Raw genomic sequence first — 26,056 nt, forward strand, 5'->3', positions numbered from 1 at the left:
GGACAGGAGGCAGAGGGCTTCGTCCTGCCGCGGGCCTCTCTCTCCACGGGGCGTCCAGGTGAGCCCTCATCCAGGGCCGCCTGGACACAGCGCCGGCCCCAGCCTCCCCTGATGTTCGCAGCCGTCAGGGCAGACGCCCGGGGAACGCCTCTGACCCCAGGAGGAGAGGCAGGAGGCCCGCGGGCCCGCCGCGCGGCTCCCAGCCCTCTCCTGCTCTCAGAGACGCTGCTTCAGGGCCCAGGCGTCGCAGGCCTTGCCGAGGGCGCTTCCACCGGGACCCAGCAGGACGCTCACCCCAACTGTGCGCGGAGCCAGGGGCCTCTGCCCGCTGGTCCTCAGCCCCAGGCCTTCACGCTCCTGACAAGAGGGCTCTCTCCTCTACCGTGGACGTGGGCCGCCCCTGTGTGCCAAGGCCTGAGGGACTTCCCTCCGTCCGGCTTGTATCCCCGTGGTAGGAGACGGGTTTAACCAAGGATGAAAAACCTGAGCTCGAAATGAGAAAAAAAGCTATTCATTTTTTCTCCCTCTTATCCCAACAGTAGATACATGGACTATATCCTGCCAGGCTCCTCTGTCCATGGGATTCTCCAGGCAAGAATACTGGAGTGGGTGGTCGTTCCCTTCTCCAGGGGATCTTCCCAACCCAGGGATCGAACCTGGGTCTCCAGCATTGCAGGCAGATTCTTTACCATCTGACCTACCAGAGAACTCCCGAAAAGATACATAGGGGACGTCAAATCCTTTTAACAATCAATTAAAAATCAAGAGATTTTGAAATGCTATCTTTTCCATCTTAATTTCAAGTATGTGATTATTTTTAACAAAGTAGCATTGTATCTGAAAAATATTTCCCTATGTGCTTGAATCTGAAGGATCCTGCCAAAAAAAGAAGAAAACCAGGCCGCTAGATGGAAGCATTTTTGGAAGTTTTCCAACACTGTCCAGAAAGAAGGTTTCCGTGTTTTTCAAAGGCTTTAGTTCATGATCTGACTTTCAGCTGTAGAGAAGAGGGAGTTGGTTTCCGGCAAGCGTACCCTAATAGGTCTGGGTCACCTGTCAGAGCACAATGTCCCACCACCACCAAGGTCAGTCCCTCTTGGCCTCCTAACTCTCAGCCCAGTGAGCCCTGTACGGGTATTGTTAGCAAAAGACCGTGCCTGCAGCTCTGCCTGCGGGCACTCAGATGCCGTGTCTCAGCAGCCTACAAAGAGCAATGCTGAGAATGGCCCTGTTTTGCAAAGGTTTCCGGAACTTTGAAGGCCTTTATCCCTCTACACTTGTTTTTTCCTTAAATTTGAAGACCTTTATCCCTCTCAACTTGTTTCTTCCATAACTTTGGAAACCTTTCTCCCTCTAAACTTGTTGCTTCCTTAACTTTGAGGGCCTTTCTCCCTCTAAACTTGTTTCCTCCATGAGTGCCGCATTCTTCCATAAGGAAGGTTGTCAACTCAAATAGCAGGGTCGTCTAGGCCTCTCCCACGAGCATGGCACTGGGCTGGGAGCTGGGCACCTGGCTGAGGACACGACCTCTGACCTGAGAAGCCTCCCAGGTGATGAGAACACCAGAAGTCCTCAGAGGTATTTCCTAAATGTTATGAGAAAACATCTAGATGGTGGCAGCCACACACAAATTCCCCAAGAAAGTCCCGGCAGACGCTTCACTCTGGTCGGACTTTATGGAGGAGCTTCCGTGTTCCCCACTAGGTGACCGGCCTTAGGACAGCCTCATTCTTCTTGACTTGATTTTGTGTCTGTACCATCAACCGCAGTGTCTGGACACATTTCTAAAGGGATGGTGAGGCTTCCTGGGGCATGTGATTATGCACAAATATTTTTTAAATTAATTTATTTATTTTAATTGAAGGCTAATTACTTTACAATATTGTGGTGGGTTTTGCCATACATTGACATGAATCAGCCATGGGTGTACATGTGTCCCTCATCTTCTCTAGAAGCTGGAGAAGCTATCTGTATGTCATCTTTGGAGAAATATCTGCTTAGTTCTTTGGCCCATTTTTTGATTGGGTTGTTTATTTTTCTGGTATTGAGCTGCAGGAGCTGCTTGTATATTTTTGAGATTAATTCTTTGTCAGTTGCTTCACTTGCTATGATTTTCTCCCATTCTGAAGGCTGTCTTTTCACCTTGCTTATAGTTTACTTCGTGGTGCAAAAGCTTTTAAGTTTAATTAGGTCCCGTTTGTTTATCTTTGCTTTTATTTCCATTACGCTGGGAGGTGGGTCAGAGAGGCTCCTGCTGTGATTTATGTCAGAGAGTTTTGCCTATGTTTTCCTCTAGGAGTTTTACAGTTTCTGGTCTTACATTTAGATCTTTAATCCACTTTGAGTTTATTTCTGTGTACAGTGTTAGAAAGTGTTCTTGTTTCATTCTTTTACAAGTGGTTTGCCAGGTTTCCCAGCACCACTTGTTAAAGAGGTTCTCTTTTCTGCTTTGTATATTCTTGCCTCCTTTGTCACAAATGTTAAAGCCCTTCAGCCAGACGCAGAGGGAAACAGCATTTTAGAGCAAGGTCTTCCCGGTGATGTCAGAGAACAGGTCCTCTGAGAATGACCTGGGAGGTCCCGGAAGGTGATGTTGGGGGCGGGGACATGTGTTCAGGAGGGGATTGAGAAGTCGGTGGCAGGAAGGAGCCTTGAAATCCAAGCCAGATTGGGAAGGGCCTGCACCCAGCACACGGAACCCAGAGAAGGGCGCGCGGTGGTTCCGGGGTTCCGCACATAAAGTGCTGGGCAGTCGGCTCCCCTGCTCCCTGCACCTCTGTCCTCAAGTGTTTTAGCTTCTGTAAAGAAACAGGAGGTGGCCGGGAGGAGGAACCCTGAGCCCAGGAAGGTGTCCCAGTGTTCGGCAACACTGAAGGACAGATCAGGCTGATGGCTAAAAATGAACGTTGATTAACCAGGAGATTCCTGGATCCCGAGGCTGACCCAGCACCACCCCCAGTAAGGTCAAGCCCCCGAAATGGTACCAGGAGCTGAGAGGAAGGATGTGAGAGTCACAGAGGCGTGCTTGGCTCTGCAGCCCAGTCAGAGGGCCGGGACCCCTCCTCTGGCTCACTAATCTCCCCCCACCACCACCCGGCGCGTCACATGGCAGAAAAGCCAGACTTCAACTATGGCAGTTCGGAGGGTTTTTTCCAGACCAAGAAATTTTATGAAAACTACACAGATTGAAAGCTTCAGTTTCACAAAGAGGTTTGTCTCTAAAAACCCTGTTCAGGCCTAATGTGGATTTATGACACAGAGGAAAGGACCAGGTTGGACCTAAAGAGACACTTAGGAAGCAAGTCAAATGATAGGGGTAAAATTCCCTGAGACTCAGAACTGAAGCAATCGCAGTGTGCCTCAGAAAGAGGTAAGAGGTCCTGGGTGGGGCGGTGAGGGTGGCGGTGACCTGCCCAGGAACGGAGAGCTGGGAAGGGAGGACCCAGGGTGGTCCTCCTACAGGACAGCGGGAACAGGGAGTCCGGGGGACGCACAGGCTGGGCTACATGGGGTGGGTGTATTGGGAGTGAGGCCAGGGAGGGGGGCTGCAGAAACAAGAAAGGAGGCAGACGTAATTCAGAAGCAATATTAAAATTCAAAATCAGAGTTTCAGACGTGTATCTCTCAGCCCGCGTTTAAGACATATGCTAGCGTTGCTTGTATTTCCTTTTCACGAATGTCTGAACCTGACTTCCTGACAGCGTTTACACCTATTTGCTCCACAGAGTTGGTGTGCAGTTTCCAGAAGACACTGCGTGTCACGTTCGTTAACTTCAGTGAGAAGTGATGGGAAGCTTGGTAAACATCTGCCTCCACCACTGTTGATGGGAAATACCACCACTGACTTTGCACGTCACCCACTAGGCCCCCGAAGAGAAACCTCCAGACACACCGCTGTGCTGGAGATGTGGTGGGTTCTGACGTGAAAGGGGCCCGATTACGTGTCCAGCCAGCATTGCTCGCAGGCAGCACGGCTGACGAGTGGGGTCGGATGGCCATTCCTGACGTGGCTCCTGTGCACCTCCACTAGAGGCCAGCTGCGCCTCCCTCCATTATGACAACAGAAATAACTCCGGGCGCGCTACCTGCCTTCAAGGGGGGACAGTGCCCACCAGCTGATGATGGTGTCACAGACTCATTCAGCCCAGGAGGGCAGAAATCATGATAACCGGAGGAAGACAGGAAAAATCTCTTTGGGACTGAATCTAACCTGGCCTGGGGAATACAGGGAAGAGCATATGTAGAAATGAAAGTGAAAATGGTTCACCAGCAACTTCATAGAATTTTCCAGACCCAGGGCAGACTCTGCCACAATGAGAGTATAGGTGATTCCTGTATCCCCCACCACCCCGACCCGCACCCTGGCCAGAGATTACCTGCTCCATGAGCAGAACCAGGACCCCGGGGAGCCCCAGTTGGGTTCCCTGGACGCACCTCAGGCGAACGTGCTCACACCCTGCACTAACTGCTGTTGTTGATCATATTACATGTGAATTATATACAGGATTTCGGGCGTGTGTTAATGTCGTGCATATGGCGAGGTTCCAGGACACATTCACCCTGAGTTTGTGGTGATCGGTTATCGGAAACCAAGACACCTGTTTACTCGCAAGCCGCCAGTCGTGGTTGCCCGGGCTCGTAACCGGTGACTCTGGGCAACAGGCCCCGGTGGGCGAGAGCCCCTTTCCCTGTGCACCAGCCGCCAACACTTCTCTGAGCCGGAACCACACACACTCAGCTCTTAGAGCCTCAGAGCCGCACGCCGGGGGCAGGGCAGGTGTGACCCAGCTGTAAGCAGGGGGAGACGTGGCTGAGGAAGCAGGTGAGTCTGAGCCGAGAACCGCAGAGAGCCCCGACTGCTGCTGGCTCGCTTTCGGGTTGCTGTCTGCCCTACCATCCAGGACAGAGTTCCGCAGATAAAGAGCGCAGTTCTTCGCAAAGAAAAGCCACATTTAAATCCCCATGTCCTGAATTGGTCTGCCAAAAGTTTTACCTTCATTTTCCATTCGAAGGATTCCTTAACAAGAGAAACCCCATTTTCTGTTCAGCTCAGCCCCTCAGTCATGGTCAACCCTTTGTGACCCCATGGACTGCAGCATGCCAGGCCTCCCTGTCCTTCACAAACTCCTGGAGCTTGCTCAAACTCATCAAGTCTGTGCAACCATCTCATCCTCTGTCACCCCCTTCTCCTCCAGCCCTCAATCTTTCCCAGCATCAGGGTCTTGTCCAATGAGTCAGGTTTTTGCTTCATGTTGCCAAAGTATTGGAGCTTCAGCTTCAACATCAGTCCTTCCAATATTCAGGACTGATTTCCTTTAGGATTGACTGGTTTGATCTCCTTGCAGCCGAAGGGACTTTTGAGAGTCTTCTACAACACCACAGTTCAAAATCATCAATTCTCTGATGCTCAGTCTTCTTTATGATCCAACTGTCCTATCCATATATGACTAATGAAAAAACCATAGCTTTCCCTGGATGAACCTTTGTCAGCAAAGAAACGTCTTGCTTTTTAATATGCTGTCTAGGTTAGACATAAGTTTTCATGCACGGAGCAAGCGTCTTAATTTCACAGCCGCAGTCGCCATCTGCAGTGATTTTGGAGCCCAAGAAAATGAATTCTCTCACTGCTACCATTGTTTTCCCATCTATTTGCCATGAAGTGATGGGACCAGATGCCATGATCTTCCCTTTTGAATGTTGAGTTTTCAGTCAAAATCGCCTTCTTCCCTTTCACTTTCATCAAAGGCTCTTTAGTTCCTCCTCGCTTTCTGCCATAAGGGTGGCGTCATCTGCATATCTGAGGTTATTGATATTTCTCCCGGCAATCTTGATTCCAGCTTGTTACACACAAATAAACAGGTTTAATTGTCAATAGATTCCTTGGCTTAATTTCAGCATGCAGGTATAAAAAGAAAAGAAATAGAAAGAGTACAGAGAAGTAACAGCACATACATCACCGAGTTGGGTTCCCAGCCGATCTCCAGACTTGAGTTTCCCTGGGAAATGCCGAATGAGGTCGGTCTGGACCCCCAGCTGGGAAAGGATCCCGGCTGTTGAGACTTCACACTGCGCTTATGGGGGCTGCCGTTTATAACCCCAGGCCGCACACTGATACCGTCATCGGCTCAGTGGAAACAACGCAGCTCCGGTTTTTTCTTTAACTGTGACAATGCTGTTTGTTTCACCTTGTGAGTCAGAAGATTCCTCACTGGGGCCTAACATCAGGAGCTAAGAAACTCCAAGGCCCACGCCCTTCTGTATGTAAAGTGCCCCTTGACTTGCTGGTAACGACTGTCATGCTTGCAGGCAGGTGTGAGGGACAGCAGGGTGCAGGGTCTGAAGTCGGGCAGAGGTGTGCTGCCCTTCTCCTGAAGCCTGAACCAGGCTACCTCCACTTCAATTTCTGAAACATGTCAAACTCGGGAGTAGTGGAAGAAACGGAGGACGGATTTTGGCAAGAATGTGGGTGGGATCACGCAGGATTTGTTCTTTTGTGAGGGGTGTATTTCACTTGGCATCACATCCTCAAGGGTCATCCGTGTCAGAGCCTGTGTCCGGCTTACCTTCCTCTTTTAAAGGCGGATGCGTCTCCGTTGTGTGCAGCCAAGTGCAGAGACTACCCTTTGTTACCATTCGTCCCGGCATGGACACGTGGGAGGCCTGCACTCTTGGCTGTTGTGAATGATGCTGCTGCAGACGCGGGGCTGCAAGTGTCTGTCTGAGACCTGCTCTCAATTCTTCTGGGGACACACCCAGAAGTGGAGGTGTGCCTCATGCGGGACTTCGTGTCGAGGCTTTGAGGAATGGCCGTAGTGTTTCAGCCCCATTTTCGCAAGCAGATGGATCATCATGGGATCTTTCCTCCAGATTCCCAGTGGATGGCAAAGCGCTTGGCTCTGCGGCCCTGAGACCACTCCATGAAGCCGAGGAAGGGCCGCCTGTGCCTCTGGGGGCACCTCGGGACAAAAGCAGGGCTGGGTGGTGAGACGGGGACGGGGGCATGACTGTGCCAACCGGCACCTCTCTGCTCGAGGCTTTATTTTACTTGCTTTGCTCAGTCGCTAATTTGTGACCAACTCTGCGGCCCCGTGGACTGTAGCCCACCAGGCTCCTCTGTCCATGGGGTTTCCCAGGCAAGAATCCTGGAGCGGTAGCCATTTCCTCCTCCAGGGGATCTTCCCGACCCAGGGATCAACCCTTCATCTGCTGCACTGGCAGGCGGATACTTCACCGGGGAAGCCCACAGGAACGCTGAGGGTGAGCCCAAGGCCAGAGGGACATTGACACGAGGATGCTGGCTCGGAAGAGGAAGATGACTGTTCCTACCAGGAGCGGGGAACATGCCGCCTGCACCTCGACCTCAGATAACCAAGGAAAGTTGCAAATAGAGGCAAAGCAAGCTGCCAGGACCATCCGCGTCCTCCTTCCTGGAGGCTGTGAGTGAGCGGTGGAACTACAGGGCTGGGCAGTGCAGGGGCTAAAGCAGACAGCCACCATTTTCCGGGCGATTTCTGAGGTTTGAACACAGAGAGAGTTAGGGATGGGGGACACGGTGCCCTGCTGCAGGAGGTGGGGGAAGGGAAGGGTTCTGTGCAGCCTGAGTCCACAGGCCTCTGGAGGAAAGCGCCTCTTCCTTAGGGGACCTCAGTCATGTTCAACTGACTAGACCAGGCCCACCCACGTGCTGGCGGCCAGTCTGCCTTACTCAAAGTCGACTCATTTAATCCTCATCTCCTGTAAAAGCTACCTTCACGGAAACATCTCGATTGGTGTTAGACCAATTAACTGGTCCTCTGGCCCAGTCAAGGTGACACACAAAATTAACGGTCACGCTGGGCTACCTGGTTTTTCCCGTGCTCATGTATGGATGTGAGAGCTGGACTGTAAAGAAACTGAGCACCGAAGAATTAATGCTTTTGAACTGTGGTGTTGGAAAAGACTCTTGAGAGTCCCTTGGACAGCAAGGAGACCCAACCATTCCATCCGAAAGGACATCAGTCCTGAATGTTCATTGGAAGGACTGATGCTGAAGCTGAAGCTCCAATACCTTGGCCACCTGATGCGAAGAGCTGACTCATTGAAGAAGACCCAGATGCTGGGAAAGACTGAAGGCGGGAGGAGAAGGGGAGCCAGAGGATGAGACGCTTGGATGGCATCACCGACTCGATGGACATGAGTTTAAGTAAGCTCTGGGAGTTGGTGATGGACAGGGAGGCCTGGCGTCTGCAGTCCATGGGCTTGCAAAGAATAAGACACGGCTGAGCGACTGAAATGAACTGAACTGGGCTACCTCTTTCTCTCATGGAAACACATGCTGTGTGGATTCAAAAGCCAACTATGGAAATATCCCGACCAAAATGTGTATATATTTTAGTGTGGAAAGAGTGGATTGAGAAGATCTCTCATTTTTCAGGATTTGCTTTGAGCTTACCTGCTACTCAACATCTGAAAAAAAGACTGTTTTTCTCCATAAAAGGTACTATAGTCCACGGCAGGACTGGCTCCGTAATTTGCAGGGTCTGGAGCAAAATGAGAATGCAGGACCCTCTGCTCAAAAGCTGTAAAGAATCTGAAGACAATGAAAGCAGAGCACTGAGCCGGGGGTCCTTCTGGGGGGCTCAGGGAGACCCACCGCCACTCCTCCTTGAAGCCGAGCTGGGCACAGACAAGATCAACTGGGAGGACAGAAGTGAGAGCGAGAAGGCTCGGCCACGTCTGACTTTGAGACCCTGAGTCCGTGGGATTCTCCAGGCTGGAATCCTGGAGGCGGAGCCAGTATCTCCCAGGGATCTTCCCAACCCAGGGATCGAAGCCCGGTCTCCCACACTGCAGGCGATTCTTTCCGGTCTAGCCACCAGGGAAGGACTATGACGAGGACAGGAATTCCAAGTTTATTGATAACAAACACAAGGGAGATTATAAGGGAATTCTATTTTAAAATTTTAATGAGATCATATTGAAAAATAGTTTTGAGGAAACTGCAGATGACATTTTACGCAGTAGATCCAGCTAAGAAAGAGATGGGCAGAGGCCAAGCTGTGTGACAGGTTCTGTAACACACGGGACCCCTGCGTCCATCGTCACAGCTTCCTGCTGACGGCCTGATGGGGACGAAGGACAGACACTTCAGACCCTGGACAGACAGACAGCTCACTTCAGGTGACAGTGGTCCGGGCTGGGGCGAGAGGGGCGCTGACGCCGCTGGCCCGCCCGCCACCCGCTCCCAAGGGCAGCATCTCTGCAGCCTGTCTCTCCTCACAGCTCAGGCGCTGACTTGGGCACAGCAGAGACAGCAGACTAGAGACAGGCTGAGAATGTGGGTCACACCATTAGGTTAGAGAGAGCCCAGCTCCTGATGACGCCACAGGGAGCCTAGTGAACACCCCACCGCTTTCCACCCGAACCGCAGCATCGGCTGGGCGGGGGCCCCACATCTCATCAGGGAACACGGGTGACTGCAGAAAGCTTGGTGCAGTTCAGTCGCTCAGTCGAGTCCGCCTCTTTGCGACCCCATGGACTGCCGCACGCCAGGCCTCCCTGTCCATCACCAACTCCCAGAGTTACTCAAACTCATGTTCATCGAGTTGGTGATGGCATCAAACCATCTCATCCTCTGTCGTCCCCTTTTCCTCCTGCCTTCAATCTTTCCCAGCATAGGGTCTTTTCAAATGGCTCTTCGCATCATGTGGCCAAAGTATTGGAGTTTCAGGTTCAGCATCAATCCTTCCAATGAACATTCAGGACTGATTTCCTTTAGGATGGACTGGTTGAAACCTTAGCCGCCTCTTTATCTCCAGTACCAGCGGCAGGATGGAAAGTCACCCGGTGTACATCCATGACGTGGTCTGAAATGCCCCCGTCTCGTGAACAGGACCTGTCTGCTCATCTCTGACCCCGGGGGCAACTGAGCATGCTCAGGAGTGTGCACAGTCAAGCACTTGAACAGGCCTCTGACCACAGACCCCCAGTGCAGACACAGTGGCTTGGGGATGGACTTCTCTGGTCTGGGTCCACGGCCTTCCCCTCTCCTGCTGGTTTCTGGAGGGCTCACGTTCGGGGATCTCTGAGGCCTGCTCCCCCTCTCCATAGCTGCTGCAGCCTCTGATTTGCTCTGTTCTCAGAAGCAGGGCCACTGAGCAGAGGAGGCAGGGAAGCCCCGCTCATCCTTCCAGGCCTGGAGCAGACAGCGCTCTCTCTGAAGGCCTGGACGGGGTGGACGTAGGGAGGACCCAGAGAGCAGGCAGCCAGTGCTCCCCACTGACGGGACCACCGAGCACCCACCTCCGATGGCAGCTGCAGTTCTGAGAAGGCACGGGACACGAGAACACACGGGCGCGCACACACACACACACAGAGACACACACACACACACAGAGACACACAGACACAGACACACATACACACACACACACACTCATACAGACACACACAGAGACACACACACACACAGACACACATAGGCGTGCACACACACATACAGACACACACACACATACACACACCACAGACAGACACACACATACACACACCACACACACACAGACACACACAGAGACAAACACACACACAGACACACACAGGCGTGCACACACACATACAGACACACACACACCCAGACACACACACAGAGGCGGTCTCAATCAGCTCTTTATTTGTTGACCTTTGCCAAGTTCTCCTGGGTTCCAGCTCTTCGCAGAGATCGGGGAGAGCGGTGAGGAGCACTGGGGGCCCCCACCACCTCGTCATGGCGAGCAGAAGCGGCCGCAGAACAGGATGGCCCCGGTCTTGCTGTGCTGGATGAAGAAGAGGAAGGGGTGGTCGGCATTGAACCGGGGCACGACCATCAAGCAGCGCATCATGACCACTGCCCCTGTGGCGGCCGCGGCCTCCGTGCCCTCCTCGGTGACCTCCACGAAGGACTTGTGCACGACCCTGGACAGGTGCAGGCCTCGCCTGGACGACATCCCGCTGAAGTCGGCCCGGGCCTCCTGGAAGGCGTCGGTCATGCCCAGGTCTCGGAGGACCTCTTCCATATCATAACTCTCCTCCAGCGTGAACCGGGGAAGAAACACCTCCACCTCCTCCTCGTCCATCACATCCGGTTTCGTCCATGCGATGAATTTCTCATAGGTCAGGGCCTTTTCCACCTGCAGGAGAAGGTAGAAGATCTCAGGGTCTGCAGCAGCGCTGCCCCGGGGACCATCCGCTGTGACCAAAACTCCGCACCCTGTGGGCCCGGGGCGGCCTGCCAGCTGCAGACGAGTTCCCGGAGCCCAGTGCCCAGCAGGGATGCAGACGAGACCCTGGGCCCCGGGGCCACGGCTGCCCGGTTACCGTGTTCAAGTCCGTGCTTTCACTGGGCAGCAGGATGACCATGTTCAGCTCTTGACCTGCGTAGGGAAGCACCAGAATCTGGGTGCTTATTTCTCCAACGTAGGTTATTTTACAGGTGGACTTCTTGAACATCATTTGCACAGGTTTCTCCACATTCTATAAAGGAAACGGATAAACGTTAAGTTGAAACAAGACCTGTGGACGTGCTGGACGAGTCATCAGAGCCGTCCACCTGTACCCACACACTCCGTCATGTCTTCCAGACCCACCCCAGCCCCGCGTCATCAGCTCGTCTGCACGGCTCCAGCTCCCACCTCTAGTTCCCAGTGCTCAGGCCTCGGGATGCTGATGACCCAGGAGGGCACCACACGGACATTCCCGGCAGGACCTCTCCCCTGGCTCCTGCCTACCTGACATCTGCATCTGGACGCAAAGAAGCCTCCAGGTTGGCTCCCACACTGGCGGCTCGTGTTCCCCTCCACCTGCTCCATCTATACCTTCCCATCTCTGCTCATGGCGACACCACCCATCCCGCCGTCACACCCTGGAGAGCCCTGGGCCCCTGTCCTTCGCGCCCCACAGCTGACCCACGAACCACCGTGTTGGCTCTAGTTTTAAAGACAACAGGGCTGCCCTGGTGGCTCGGGGTAAATAACCCGCCTTCCAGTGCAGGAGGCACAGGCCCCACCCCGCTCGGGAACACCCGCGGCCCAGGGGCTTCTAAGCCCACGGGCCCAAGCACCGAGCCAAGAGGGCCTCTGCCATGGCAGCTGCAGGAAAGGCTCCGCGGCAAGAAGACCCGGCACAGCCAAGATAAATACATACAATTATTTTAAAAAAATACAAAACAATCTGACTTGTGCTTCCGACCCCCACCACTCTCAGCCCAGCCACAGTCCTCAGGAAAATTTCCAAGTAACGTCCCTGATCCTGCACATGGGCCCGAGGGGCTCTGGGACATCAGAGCCACTATGAGAAGCCACGGGCTCTGTGAGAGCTCAGAGGAGGGACACAGGAACCAGGAACCTGGGCTAGGGAGACCACTAGAGAGGCTTCTGGACGGCCCTGCAGAGAAAGGCGTCTGCGTAGGTAGCTCCTGACAGGAGGGGGACAGACGGTAGGATCCAGGCCCATGGAGCGTCACAGCCACGGTCTGGAGTTTGAACTGGATCTTGGGGGTTCTAGAAGGCCCAGACACCTGCGAGCTGCCCCGTGGGATGTGTGATACAAGACGGAACACCGGCCGCACAGACCGCCCCTGATGATACAGCAGAGGAGGAGCAGGGGGAGAGGAAGCCAGGGTGTGCCCGCATCTACATCTGGGCCGCCAAGGCCACAAGAGGCACAAGTTCCTTGAGGTCAGCCTCCTGGCACGCTCTGTAGACCAAGGGGACCCCAGGGACCGTTTCCAAGAACTTCCTTCGCTTTATGACACATTCTTGTTCACCTTGCTGACTCTGAATGGCCTTTCTTCAGTCTGCTCTTTGTTAAACTGTTTGTCCCAGTTTCCTTTGAAGTAGATGGCATTCGCGAGAACCAGACGTGTCATGGGGTTAACTGAATTTGCAGACAGCAAGTCTCTAATTTTACCTGCAAGGAAGATTTAAAGAACCAGTTAGCTAACAGGGTTTCCTGGTGGAGATGCTGGGCACAGTACTCACTGGTCCGCCCCCTGGAGGAGTCAGTGCACAGACCAGAGGGCTCCCCATCCCCCAGACAACCACGAACAGGGAGCTGTCTGTTTACTCGCTAAGTTGGGTCCGACTCTTTGTGACCCCGTGGACTGTAGCCCACCAGGCTCCTGCATCCATGGGGTTCCCCAGGCAAGAATACTGGAGCAGGTTGCCATTTCCTTCTCCAGAGGATCTTTCTGACCCAGGGATCCAACCCGCCTCTCCTGCATTGGCAGGTGGATTCTTTACCATCTGAGCCACCAGGGAAACCCACACAGGGAGCCTGGCCCCTAAAGCTAAATCAGCAAGAAAAACCTTAATGTCTCCACTCAGAAAAATACCATGAGTTACATAAAACACATACAATGAGCAAATAATAGGGCAGGATAATTCACAGTGACCGAAAAAGGAATGTTCGGTCTACAACATGAGGGGACTGTCCTGAAGGGGAGAGGCCGAAGCCAGTGTGCAGAGCATGAAAACGAAGAAGCGCAGGTGGACCAGGGCTTGACCGAGTGTCTTGCAGTGATGCTCAGCGACCCGCAGAGCACGCGCTCTGCTGCACAGGCAGGGAGGTGGAGCCCGATCCAGAGCCTTCCTTCCACTCTTTGTGAAAAGGCAGACTATATGAACATTAACTGCAACAGCCAAAAGTCAAAGTGTGATTGCTCTGGAAGAGGTGCACCAAATACTGATGAGGAGGGGGAAGCTAGAGAAATTGATTACTGATTAAATTTCAGAAGTGGATTTGAAAGTTTCCAGTTCTTTAGACAAAAACGCCACCTCTGTTTACATTTGATGGTCTTGGGAAGGAACTGATGGAAAATAAGACTGATTCAAATACTGTGCAAACAGAAGTAGTGACATGTCCTCACCTTCTGTCTTTTCGGCTACCCAGGTGTTTATGTGCTTCCTGGAGTCCTCCGTAGCGCTGACAAAGTCCAGCTCTTCCATCTCTGCTTGGTAGAATATGCGGCACACATCTTTGAAAGACTAGGAGAGACAGAATGACAGAATCACATGGCTACAGAAACAGACAACGCCAACAGCTTATTTCTTCACTGCGCCAACCTCAACACTGATCATTTGATGGTTACTTATGTAATGTACAAACGAATGTGCAGAATTAACCTTCAATCTGGTTTCTCAGTTTTCAGCTACATTGAATAAATAACTGAGTAAATCACAGGCTTCCCAGGTGGCACAGTGGTAATGAATCCACCTGCCAATGTTGGAGACGAGGGTTTGATCTTGTGGGGAAGATCCCCTGGAGAAGGAAATGGCAACCCACCCCAGGATTCTTGCCTGGGAAAGTCCATGGACAGAGGAGCCTGGCAGGCTGCAGTCCACAGGGTTACATGCCTGAGCATGCATGCAGGAGGGTGGAGGGAGATGGGTTGGTAGCAATAAACTGGTAGAACTAAAGAAAAAAAGATGACAATAAACTAGCATGTAGCTAAGACTGATAAAAACAAGTAAACCAGGTTGTAAAAAAAATTCACACTGTGCTCTACAAACCTTACCAATATTTGACCTCATGCTGACTACATTCACTTTACATCACCTGTTTTAAAACAGTTAATTTAGAGTCTGAAACAAGTGTGAAAAATAATGAAAAAAGTTATATAACAGAATAAGATCACTATCCTAAACATACAAAGAACTCAGTTTAAAAAAAAAAGACATAAAACCCAAATGTAAAACTACACAAAGGATATATAAATAGGCAATTTTCAGAAAAAATACAAATGTTTGAGTGACCTGTAAAGCTGCTCATTCTCGTGAGCAATCAGAATGTTAAAGGCTGAGCACCTGCAGTGCTGAGCAGGGGTGGACGTGCCCACCCGCTACCCTTCCTGAGGACGACGGGGAGGGCTGCAGCCGTCGGGGTGGGAATGAGGCAGAATTCACGGAGATCTGAGAGCCTCCCTCTGTCCCTTCCCTTTCAAGTCCATCTGGAGTAGCACGCACACACAGGACAGAACCACACACACAGGGTCCCTGCCGGCTCGGCCCGGGCTGGGCCCCACCCCACGCCCACCCAGGCTGGCAGCTGTGTCTCGGTACAGCCACCCCTGAGCACGCCGCCCGCCACTGTGAGGAAGGGTGAGGCGGACACACACTGCTGCCGAGGCTGAAGCTCCCTCACTGTGGCCACCAGATATGAAGAGCCGACCCATCGGAAAAGACCCTGATGCTGGGAGAGATCGAAGGCAAAGGAGAAGGGGGGACAGAGGACGAAGGGCTGGATGCATCACCGACTCAATGGACATGACTCTGAGCAAACTCTGGGATGCAGTAGAGGACGGAGGAGTCTGGGCTGCTGCAGCCCACGGGGTCAGAAAGAGTCGGACACGGCTCAGCGACTGAACAACAGCCACACAGGTGGTGAGATGCAAAGCCTTTCTCTAGGTACAGGGGACAAGCCCTCAGACTGGGCGTGGGGGCAACGTGGAAGAGAGTGTGGGAGGACTCTGGCTCTGTCTGCATTTTATATAATAAGAACACACTCACAGATTACTTGAGGTGTGTATGAAAAAATTTAAAAATCAGGAAAGCAGTGTGATTAAATAGAACCAGAGTAAAAAACACATAAATTTAAAAAAAAATTCTGCATAGGAAATGATAATCAAAATATTTACATGTATAAAAGAATTGAGCAAGTCTCACAACGCACAAAATACTTCCAACATGTGAAAAACAACACCAGAAATATTCTATTTGGTCAATCCCTGTTTGGGCCAACTCCTCTGCAACTGCGGTATGATCCGTGCTAGTTCTCTGACAATCATCTCACTGAAGCTTCATGAATATGTGAACAAGGCTGTTACAGGGCTCCTCTGACAGGCAATGACTGAACGGTTCCGGGAAGCGTGAGGTCGTGACTGCGGTCCCACACCCCGCCCTCCGTGTGGGTCTCGCCCACAAGGCCTGTCTGCACCACAAGGCCCGCCTCCCGTCTCCACACGACCTCGGTCTCTATCTGCATTGGGCAATCGGGAGTATGACTTACCGAGAGGAAATCATAAGTCTTCTCTCCAAAAAGCCTGTTGGCAGTTCTGAGCAAGTACTGTGTGTCCGTTCTATTAACTTCGCTGAGAAGCTTCTGGAAACCCTGGTGGACATCTTCACCTCCCCCACTGCTCTTACTTAGAGAAAGAGTCTGAAATCAAAAACAGATAAAACCCACCACTGCAGTAAGCCCTGACTACAGGAAATGGACACAACACTAAAGTCAGCCTAAGAACCACACTGATCCTCACTGCAGCTTAAAACAAGACTCACCCAAATAAAGGCACAGTGGCTCTGGGAAGCCCCCTAGCCTGCCTCCCACAGGGGCTCAGGCAGCGACAGCGGGTGCAGAAATGCCCCTTGAGAGCCCAGGGCCCTGTGCTCGTGGTCTGCCTGCAGACATGGCCGTGGACAGGCCTCCCGTCTGTGCACAAACAAGCCACATCTTTGGGTCTGGACTGGCCTCGGGACGGGCTCTGACCAGTGGGAGACAGAAGTGGCTCTTCCGGGCCCAGGCCTTCGTAAAGGCCTGGCACCTCCACGTTCGCTGTCTTGCCCCCTGTTGCCAGGGCGCAGAAACGCCCAGCCATCCTGCTCGGCCCTCATGACAACGCAGCAGAGCAGACACACGGAGGAGAGCACCTCACGGGATCCGGGTCGCTCCTGGACCATGAGGAGCCCAGCAGGCACCATGCAGCCAGGCCACAGAGTGCCAGGCACGGTCCTGGCCCGGTCATTCCAGGTCATGGGAGGTTTGTTCGGGAACCACCAAGAGAAGGTCCAGACAGACATCCGGCCCGGTTCCGCCGTGACACGAACCTAAAGCCTGGGCACGGGCTTTGCACCCAGCAGCCGGCCGAGGCCGGAGGGCGGGGGGGCACCACTGCTGGAGGAGAGGAGCTCGGGCAGGAGCCCTGGAGAGACCCCTATGCAGGGCGGGGAGGCCGGCCCTCCCCCTGGAATCGGAATCTGCACAGGAGGTGCCCAGAGAGAGGGCGGCCCCTTCAGAGTTGGGAGAGTGGGAGCGGAGACAGTGCCGAGCTCAAGAGGGGACTGCTCCCTTTTCAGCAGAACTTAAAGGGAAGACATGTGTCTCCCAGGGGGCACAGTGGTAAAGGATCCACCTGCCAGTGCAGGAGACTCAAGACTCGTGGGTTCAATCCCTGGGTTGGGAAGATCCCCTGGAGGAGGACATGGTAACCCACGCCAGTGTTCTTTCTGGAGAACCCCATGGACAGAGGAGCCTGGAGGGCTATAGTCCACGGGGAAGCAGAGAGTCAATGACTGAGCACGAGCACCCGCGTATTTGCGCCCTAACACTTGCTGGGTGGAGGGTGCCACTGTTTCTCACTCCCAGCCTCTCCAGCTGGCACAGGACCCTGAAAGTGATGGCCTTAGGGCAAAGGTCAAACTCAAGGCCCAGGCTCAAGGGCGGGATCAGGACTCTGTTAAACCTAGAGACCCTCTGGACCCCAGGATCTTGGGAAGGGTAAGGGCACCCCACATGCGGGAAGGCTGTGACCCCCAGGGGACCAGAGGTCAGCGCCCCAAGGCCACTGCGGCCCAGGAGCTGACGTCCACACCCTGTGCAGCCCGCCCGGGGCTGGCTCTGGGCGTATCGGCAGGACGGGCCTCGGCCAGCAGGGCCTTGGGCAGCGGGTCCGAGCAGAGGCTCGATAAATACTTGCTCGTTTAAGCCTGTCCTGCTGGAATCGGGTGCTGCGCTATCAGGAGCCTCAGACCACCAGCCAGAGAGACGCTGAGGGGACGCCCAGGGACGGGGCAGACGGGGGAGTAGGCCTGTCTGTCGAGCAAGGCCTTTGGGATTCGATCGTGTACACCAGCTCGCCGGCCAAAGAAAGAGCATCGGCCGCCGCCCAGAACCGGCTTCCCGAACGTACCTGGCACATCTGGGCTGCGGTGTTGCCCCTGGCCCCCACGAGGACCATGGCCAGGGCAGAGGAGATGCTTAGGGGTGAGATAAACACATTTTTCGAGTTGTCTTCACCCAGCTTTTTCAGAAGGGTCAAGGCAAAGGTGCCATTTGCTTCTGACAGCGCATCCATGGTGGCGAGTCTAAAGGATGGATTTAAAATCAGTGTCACGCAAATTCAGGCCACAGGTCGACCACGTCTCACTCTGCTCTTAACTGTTGTTAGCACTGATGCTCTGCTTCAAAGAGCAAACAGGTACACGCACAAAACTCGGTTTCCTCGGGGTTTCCCCTGCTGCCCCAGGCCCAGGCCCTGATGACTCCGCTCGGGACAAGGGCTTGGGACGCGCCCACGTCCACCTCCAGGGTCCGGCCTTGGAGGTCGACAGCCCCGCCACGGAGGGCGTTTGGTCCAGAACAGGACACTGGGGGAGGGGCGGGGGTGCGCGAGGGTTCAGGGCCTCTCTGTGAGTGGTGGAAGGGATAACAGCTGAGCCTGATACCGACCTGGGAGAGACAGAGCAGGTGAGCCCGAGGAAAGGGCCCGAAGCTGCAGGGCGTGCAGGCTGGCAGCCCCGTTCCAGGCCCTGTGTCAGCCAGCTCCCTGATTTCTGCTCCCTGCATGAGGACGGGGACTCACCAGGTAATCTGTGCTGCTGATGGGCTGCAGAGCAGCTCACCCCAAAACACTCCACTACAGCACATTGATTGCTCTGAAGTAAAGAGACTATGCCAAAATCTTTGACTGTGTGGATCACAATAAACTGTGGAAAATTCTGAAAGAGATGGGAATACCAGATCACCTGACATGCCTCTTGAGAAACCTATATGCAGGTCAGGAAGCAACAATTAGAATTGGACATGGAACAACAGACTGGTTCCAAATAGGAAAAGGAGTATGTCAAGACTGTATATTGTCACCCTGCTTATTTAACTTATATGCAGAGTACATCATGAGAAACGCTGGGCTGGAAGAAGCACAAGTGCCAGGAGAAATGTCAATAACCTCAGATATGCAGATGACACCACCCTTCTGGCAGAAAGTGAAGAGGAACTCAAAAGCCTCTTGATGAAACTGAAAGAGGAGAGTGAAAAAGTTGGCTTAAAAGCTCAACATTCAGAAAACGAAGATCATGGCATCTGGTCCCATCACTTTATATGAAATAGATGGGGAAAGAGTGGAAACAGTATCAGAATTTATTTTGGGGGCTCCAAAATCACTGCAGATGATGATTGCAGCCATGACATTAAAAGACGCTTACTCCTTGGAAGGAAAGGTATGACCAACCTAGACAGCATATTCAAAAGCAGAGACATTACTTTGCCAACAAAGGTCCGTCTAGTCAAGGTCATGGTTTTTCCAGTAGTCATGTAAGGATGAGAGTTGGACTGTAAACAAAGCTGAGCGCTGAAGAATCGATGCTTTTGAACTGTGGTGTTGGAGAAGACTTTTGAGAGTCCCTTGGACTGCAAGGAGATCCAACCAGTCCATTCTGAAGGAGATCAGCCCTGGGTGTTCTTTGGAAGGAATGATGCTAAAGCTGACACTCCAGTACTTTGGTCACCTCATGCAAAGAGTTGACTCACTGGAAAAGACTCTGATGCTGGGAGGGATTGGGGCAGGAGGAGAAGGGGACGACAGAGGATGAGATGGCTGGATGGCAACACCGACTCGATGGACGTGAGTTTGAGTGAACTCTGGGAGTTGGTGACGGACAGGAAGGCCTGGTGTGTTGCGATTCATGGGGTCACAAAGAGTCGAACACGACTGAGCGAATGAACTGAACTGAAAGAGATTTGAGAAACAGCTGGTGCAAAAAGCATACTCTTCTTCTGTTCCCCTGAAAGCTGAATATAAATCTCCATGTGGAAATACCCTCCCTCTACCAGGAGGTAGAGAGACATCTTTATTGCAAAAGAGGGAAACAAAAGGCTGAAAAGGCTGTACAAGAAACCAGCAAACCCTGTTAACTTCATGAACTTGCTACCCCAAGCAAAAACCCCTTGTTTCGTCAAATCTTCACACACACACAAAGCTGCCTGCCTTGTCACTTCTTGAGTCTTGTATCTTCAAGGTTTGCACAAAATTCAGTGGGGTTGGATTTCTGCTATTGATTTGTCTTGCTGCTGCTGCTGCTGCTGCTGCTGCTAAGTCGCTTCAGTCGTGTCCAACTCTGTGCGACCCCAGAGACGGCAGCCCACCAGGCTCCCCCAACCCTGGGATTCTCCAGGCAAGAACACTGGAGCGGGTTGCCATTTCCTTCTCCAATGCATGAAAGTGAAAAGTGGAAGTGAAGTTGCCCAGTCATGTTTGACACCTAGCAACCCCATGGACTGCAGCCCACCAGGCTCCTCCATCCATGGGATTTTCCAGGCAAGGGTACTGGAGTGGGGTGCCATGATTTGTCTTAGGTCAATTTAATTACTAGACCAGCCAGGAAGAACCTAGAGGAGAAGAAACACTCCCCCCACACATATTCTCTTCCATCTTTAATATCTAATTTCTTGCTTAGCAGCTAAGTCATGTCTGATTCTTTTGTGACGCCATGGACTACAGCCTACCTGGCCCCTCTGTCCATGGATTTTTCAGGCAAGAATACTGGAGTGGGTTGCCACTTCCTTCTCCAGGGGATCTTTCCGACCCAGGGCTGAACCCGAGGCTCCTGCATTGCAGAAGGATGCTTTCCACTGAGCCACCTGGCAGGCCTTAATATCCAATGCCTTAACACTAATGCAGAAAAAAGCAGAAGTGCACTTGTCTTCAAAGGCCAGAGCGATGCTGGTGGTAGTTCTTTTTGTCCACTGACAACAGTTGCTGATGGTCCTTAAAGGTGAGCGCATACCCACTCCCTGTAAAATCGCTAAACTGAAAAGGAAGGAATGAAGAGGTGAGGCCCAGACGCTTGTTCAGGATACTCTGACTGCAGAAAATACGTCAATCGGGAGATAAGTGAACAGCCCACGCTGATACAGGCCCCGAAATCAGACAGGAAACGGTGCTTCGTGCACTCCCCGGGGCACTGAGACAGAACACCAGAGGCAGCACCGTGCTCCCCAGGCAGGAACTCGGGAGGGTCCTGGACCCAGGGCTGGTGTGAATTGCTCTGATAGTTCAGGCCCTGCAGACTCCACTCAGCTAACAATGCAAAGGAAAGTTATGAGAAACAACACAAAATGAGCATAATTAGCAAACTATGTGATGGCTGACCTGCAGAGCAGCCAGAATCAAGGAAGTAGTCTTAAAACAGGGAAAAGAATGGAGCAAAACCAGCTCCAGAAAGAGCTGATTTAAAAAGCAGCTTAGCTCTGCCGGGCTCCAAGGAGCAGAGTGAGAGCTGAGCACCAGGTCATGACTCTGCAGTCCAGCCTTCATCACTATGGCAGCGCCCCCCTCCCCAAAAAGACACAGAGAGAGAGAGAGAGAGAGAGAGGTGGAGAGCAAACCAAAACATCCTTTTTCAAATAGAAACGTGAACAGGTTGAGAACCATTCGTTTCCAATACTGACAAAGTAAGCCAGGGATTTCTTCTCACGCTGTGCAAGTGATGCTATAAAGTGCTACCCCAGTATTTGCAGTGTAATTAAGAATTGCTGTTGCTGTTTAGTCACTAAGTCATGTTCCATTCTTTTATGGCCCCATGGGCTATAGCCTTCCAGGCTCCTCTGTCCATGGGATTCTCCAGGAAACAATACTGCAGTGGGCTGCCATGCCCTCCACCAGGGGCTCCTCCTGACCCAGGGTTCAAATCCGTGTCTTTTATGTCTCCTGCATTGGCAGGCGGGTTCTTTACCACTAGCACCACTAGGGAAGCCCCTGTGGTGGATAAAGGGTGCCTTAATTCCCCATAAAGTCTGGTTTACTGGAAACTTGGCTTCATCAGTACGTGAACCGTGAACTTCCAGATGTTCAAGCTGGTTTAAGAAAAGGCAGAGGAACCAGAGATCAAATTGCCAGCATCTGCTGCATCATGGAAAAAGCAAGAGAGCTCCAGAAAAACATGTACTTCTGCTTTATTGACTACACCAAAGCCTTTGACTGTATGGATCACAATAAACTGTGGAAAATTCTGAAAGAGATGGGAATACCAGACCACCTGACCTGCTTCTTGAGAACCTATATGCAGGCCAGGAAGCAACAGTTAGAATTGGACATGGACCAACAGACTGGTTCCAAATAGGAAAAGGAGTACATCACGGCTGTATATTGTCACCCTGCTTATTTAACTTATATGCAGAGTACATCATGAGAAACGCTGGGCTGGAAGAAGCACAAGGTGGAATCAAGATTGTCAGGAGAAATATTAATAACCTCAGATATGCAGATGACACCACCCTTATGGCAGAAAGTGAAGAGGGACTAAAAAGCCTCTTGATGAAAGTGAAAGAGGAGAGTGAAAAAGTTGGCTTAAAGTTCAACATTCAGAAAAGATCATGGCATCCGGTCCCATCACTTCATGGGAAATAGATGGGGAAAGAGTGGAAACAGTGTCAGACTTTATTTTTTTGGGCTCCAAAATCACTGCAGATGGTGATTGCAGCCATGAAATTAAAAGACGCTTACTCCTTGGAAGGAATGTTATGACCAACCTAGATAACATATTGAAAAGCAGAGATATTACTTTACCAACAAGGGATGTCTAGTCAAGGCTATGTTTTTTCCAGTGGTCATGTATGGATGTGAGAGTTGGACTGTGAAGAAAGCTGAGCGCCGAAGAATTGATGCTTTTGAGCTGTGGTGTTGGAGAAGACTTTTGAGAGTCCCTTGGACTGCAAGGAGATCCAACCAGTCCATCCTAAAGATTTCGGTCCTGGGTGTTCATTGGAAGGACTGATGCTGAAGCTGAAACTCCAATACTTCGGCCACCTCATGCGAAGAGACGACTCACTGGAAAAGACGCTGATGCTCGGAAGGATTGGGGGCAGGAAGAGAAGGGGACGACGGTGGATGAGATGGTTGGATGGCAACACTGACTCGATGGGCATGAGTATGAGTGAACTCCGGGAATTGGTGATGGACAGGGAGGCCTCCATGCTGTGATTCATGGGGTTGCAAAGAGTCAGACATGACTGAACTGAACTGAACTGAACTGGCTGTGTTGTCCGCGCCTGGTCTGTGTGTGTGTGTGTGTGTGTGTGTGTGTGTGTGTGTGTGTGTGTGTGTTATCTAATGTGTAACTGGGATGGCCCCTTCCACTCTATAGGTTTACTGAGGGGATTACATCAACTGACGCCTGGCCCACAGTCGGTGTTCAATAAATGGTGAAAAGAACTGCACAGGCTTTTCCTTCTTCTCATGTCCAGGTCTCGTCTCAGGTCCAGAAAGCTTGGCGGTGTAAGGTGTGTGGGCTTCCCAGCGGTCTGACAACAAGCCCTTTGTGTATGTAGCCTGCTCTTAGTGCAAACAGAAAAGAACAGTGGTTCCATTTACTCTCATTTCACTCTCCTGTTACTGGCTGGAGTGATCAGGCCAGAAGCTGAGTTGTAATACAATACTTTGGACTGGAATTGGCCTCATACGGTTCTAAATACTTAGTTTACATGGCCATGACCTTTCTCTGGGGTGGTATAACGCTGAGGGTGCAGTCAGTCACCAGTTGTGGGAATCCTGGACACCACACGCCCCAGAACACTGATAACCATAGCCCTTCCTGTTCATGGGGACCTCAATCCAAGGGTTACTTTGCACACGCCCTCTCCGCCTCCGCCCTAAAGCACATCAGCGGGCAGGCGTACAGTCTGGCCAGGTACCACTGGGCCGGAAGCCAGGGTCCCAGCAGAACCCGGCCTCCCCCAGCGGCTCAGTAATCCTGGCAGCATGTAAAGGTTCATTCCCCATACTTTTTTTTCCTCTCAAACTAGAGCTTTATGGGGGGTGGTGGGGGGTGGGGAGAGAGAAGGGAAGAAAGTAACTCAGGGGCCAACTTATCTAGCACCCTGGTGCGACTAAAGTTTCTCCCAGGCCCTCTTAGCACTGAAGATGCCCACTCTCGGAATGTTGCGCCTGCAGCGTGTCTAACAAAAACAAAAACAGCCCTAACAAACAAGCTCTGAAACGGTCCTCACGATTATCCTCGCAGGCCTGAGGGACCCTGAGCGCAGGCCGCGCGGTGGGCGGGAGACCGATGGGCGCCGGGTCCGCCTGGGCACACAGGCCGGCTCCTGTCCGGTCTCTGAACACCCCGCCCCCAGCCCCCCGAGTCCCCAACGCCCGGCGCTAGCCCGAGGGTCACCTGGGCACTCAGGTCGGCTCCTGTCTGTCCTCCGGCCTCCACCCCGGTCCCCCGGGTCCCCAGTGCCCGGCGCTCGCCGAGGGTACCTGGGAGCGCGGTGCCCGGGAAGGCTGGGCGCCGCCCCCATGAGGGTCCTCCAGTCCCCGGTCCCAGCCGGCGGCGCCGCCACACTCAGCGGGTCGTCACGTCCGCCGCGGCCGCCTGATCCGAAAGGAAACCCAGCCCGGCGCGCGCCCCCGCCCGCCGCCCGCCGCCCGCCTAGCGCGCAGGCCGGTTCCGCGGCCCCAGCCTCCCGAAACGTACCCGAGCGCGGCCGGAGCAGGCTGGGCGAGGACAGAGGCGCCGGGCCCAAATACCGCGCAGGGAGGGGCGGGCCGGGCCGGGCCAGGCTGGACCGGAGGGACCGAGCGGGAGGGACGGGGGCCGGGCGGGAACGAGCGGAAGGGGCGAGGCCGAGCGTGAGGGCGGGGCGGGCAGGACCCGAGGGCCGGAGTCGAGCGAGAGGGGCCGGACCTGACCGAAGCCGTCCGGAGGGCCGTGCCGCACGGTTGGGGCAGGGCCGAACAGCAGGGGCGAGCGAGGCGCCCTGTGCGCCGTGGGTCCGGTCCGGCCCCAGTGCGGTGACCGCTCCCCGGGGCCGCAGGAGGAGCGAAGGCCCGGCCCTAGGAGGCCTTCAGCGGGCGAGCCCGGGGTCTTCGCGGGGCGCACGGGCTGATACTTGGTCCGGAGGGGCGTCGCCCGGGTACCTGGGCTTGAGTCTCTGCGCGAAGCCAGGCGCGCTCTTCCGGTGCACAGAGGCCCGTGTGAACCAAGCACGGTGGGACCCTGGCCTGCCCGCCCGGCGCAGCCTTGGAGGGCGGACAGGGCGCCGGTGACCGCAGTGGGGGAAATGCCAGCCTCGTCTGAAACACGACAGGTTCAGTTTGGAAACCTGGGAGAGCTGGGGGCGTCCCTCGTGGCTCAGACAGTAAAGAATCCGCCCGCACCATAGAAGACCCAGGTTCGATCCCTGGGTGGGGAAGACCCGCTGGAGAAGGAAAAGGCAGCCCACTCCAGTATTCTTGCCTGGAGAAATCCCATGGACAGAGAAGCCTGGGGCTTTACAGGCCATGGGGTCGCCAAGAGTTGGACACGACTGAACGACTTTCACTAGACTTCTCTGAAGGCCCACTGTTGGTGCTTGTGGTAAAGGACCCACCTGACTAATGCAGGTAGACCTAAGAGACAGGGGTTCGATCCCTGGGTTGGGAAGATCCCCTGGAGGAGGGAATGGCAGCCCACTCTAGTATCCTTGCCTGGAGAATCCCATGGACAGAGGAGCCTGGCGGGCTACAGTCCATGGGGTCACAAAGAGTCAGACACAACTGAGCGACTTTCACCTTTAGATAGCTTAGTGCCTTCTCTGCCCTAAAGCCTAAGCCAGGGGCTGTCAACAGCGACCGTGTACTGACCTCTGGCCGGATAATTCATTGCTGTGGGAGGGCTGTCCTTGCCCCTCTACCCACTAGATGCCAGCAGCAAGCCCCTGGTGTGAGTGCCTTAGTTTTGTTTTTGGAGTAGTAAACACTGAGGGAGGCTCAGGTATCTCACTTCTACCCTTAATTTCTCCAGCCCTTTTCACCCCAGGTTTATTCACTTGGCTCTGTCCTTCCAGCTTATCTTTGTGCAGAAATAAGCAACGTATTGTAAAATGAGAAATAAAATTGAGTCACTGTGACAAGGGGTTTTAAGCAGAGCCGAAAGTCCATCAAGGAGATGGACTTAGGCCTCGGCCTTACCAGGTGGAATCAGGAATCTTTGAACTGGGCCAAACCGCAGACACTCCAAGGACTCTGCAAGAATACCTGCGACTGGCCACAGGAAGGGACTTTCGT

At 53.2% G+C, this 26,056-nt stretch overlaps 1 protein-coding gene across 2 annotated transcripts; it reads right to left on the reverse strand.

The window, feature by feature from the left end:
• Positions 1 to 10,629: 10,629 nt before the first annotated feature.
• On the reverse strand, positions 10,630 to 24,625 carry LOC129645373 (serpin B6). 2 transcript variants are annotated; one of them, XM_055570474.1, is made up of 7 exons: positions 24,486 to 24,625; positions 17,921 to 18,095; positions 16,021 to 16,170; positions 13,883 to 14,000; positions 12,782 to 12,924; positions 11,335 to 11,490; positions 10,630 to 11,147 (listed from the first exon to the last, which is right to left on the reverse strand). In XM_055570474.1, the coding sequence occupies exons 2-7, from the start codon at positions 18,083 to 18,085 to the stop codon at positions 10,743 to 10,745; spliced, it is 1,137 nt and encodes a 378-aa protein (XP_055426449.1). In that variant the 5' UTR covers positions 18,086 to 18,095; positions 24,486 to 24,625; the 3' UTR covers positions 10,630 to 10,742. The 2 variants fall into 2 exon arrangements, with proteins under 2 accessions (XP_055426449.1, XP_055426447.1); XM_055570472.1 differs by lacking the exon at positions 24,486 to 24,625 and adding an exon at positions 24,269 to 24,428.
• Between the last annotated feature and the right edge of the window lie 1,431 nt (positions 24,626 to 26,056).

The sequence above is a fragment of the Bubalus kerabau genome, chromosome 3 (genome assembly GCF_029407905.1).
Source record: "Bubalus kerabau isolate K-KA32 ecotype Philippines breed swamp buffalo chromosome 3, PCC_UOA_SB_1v2, whole genome shotgun sequence".
Classification (NCBI taxonomy): domain Eukaryota; kingdom Metazoa; phylum Chordata; class Mammalia; order Artiodactyla; family Bovidae; genus Bubalus; species Bubalus kerabau.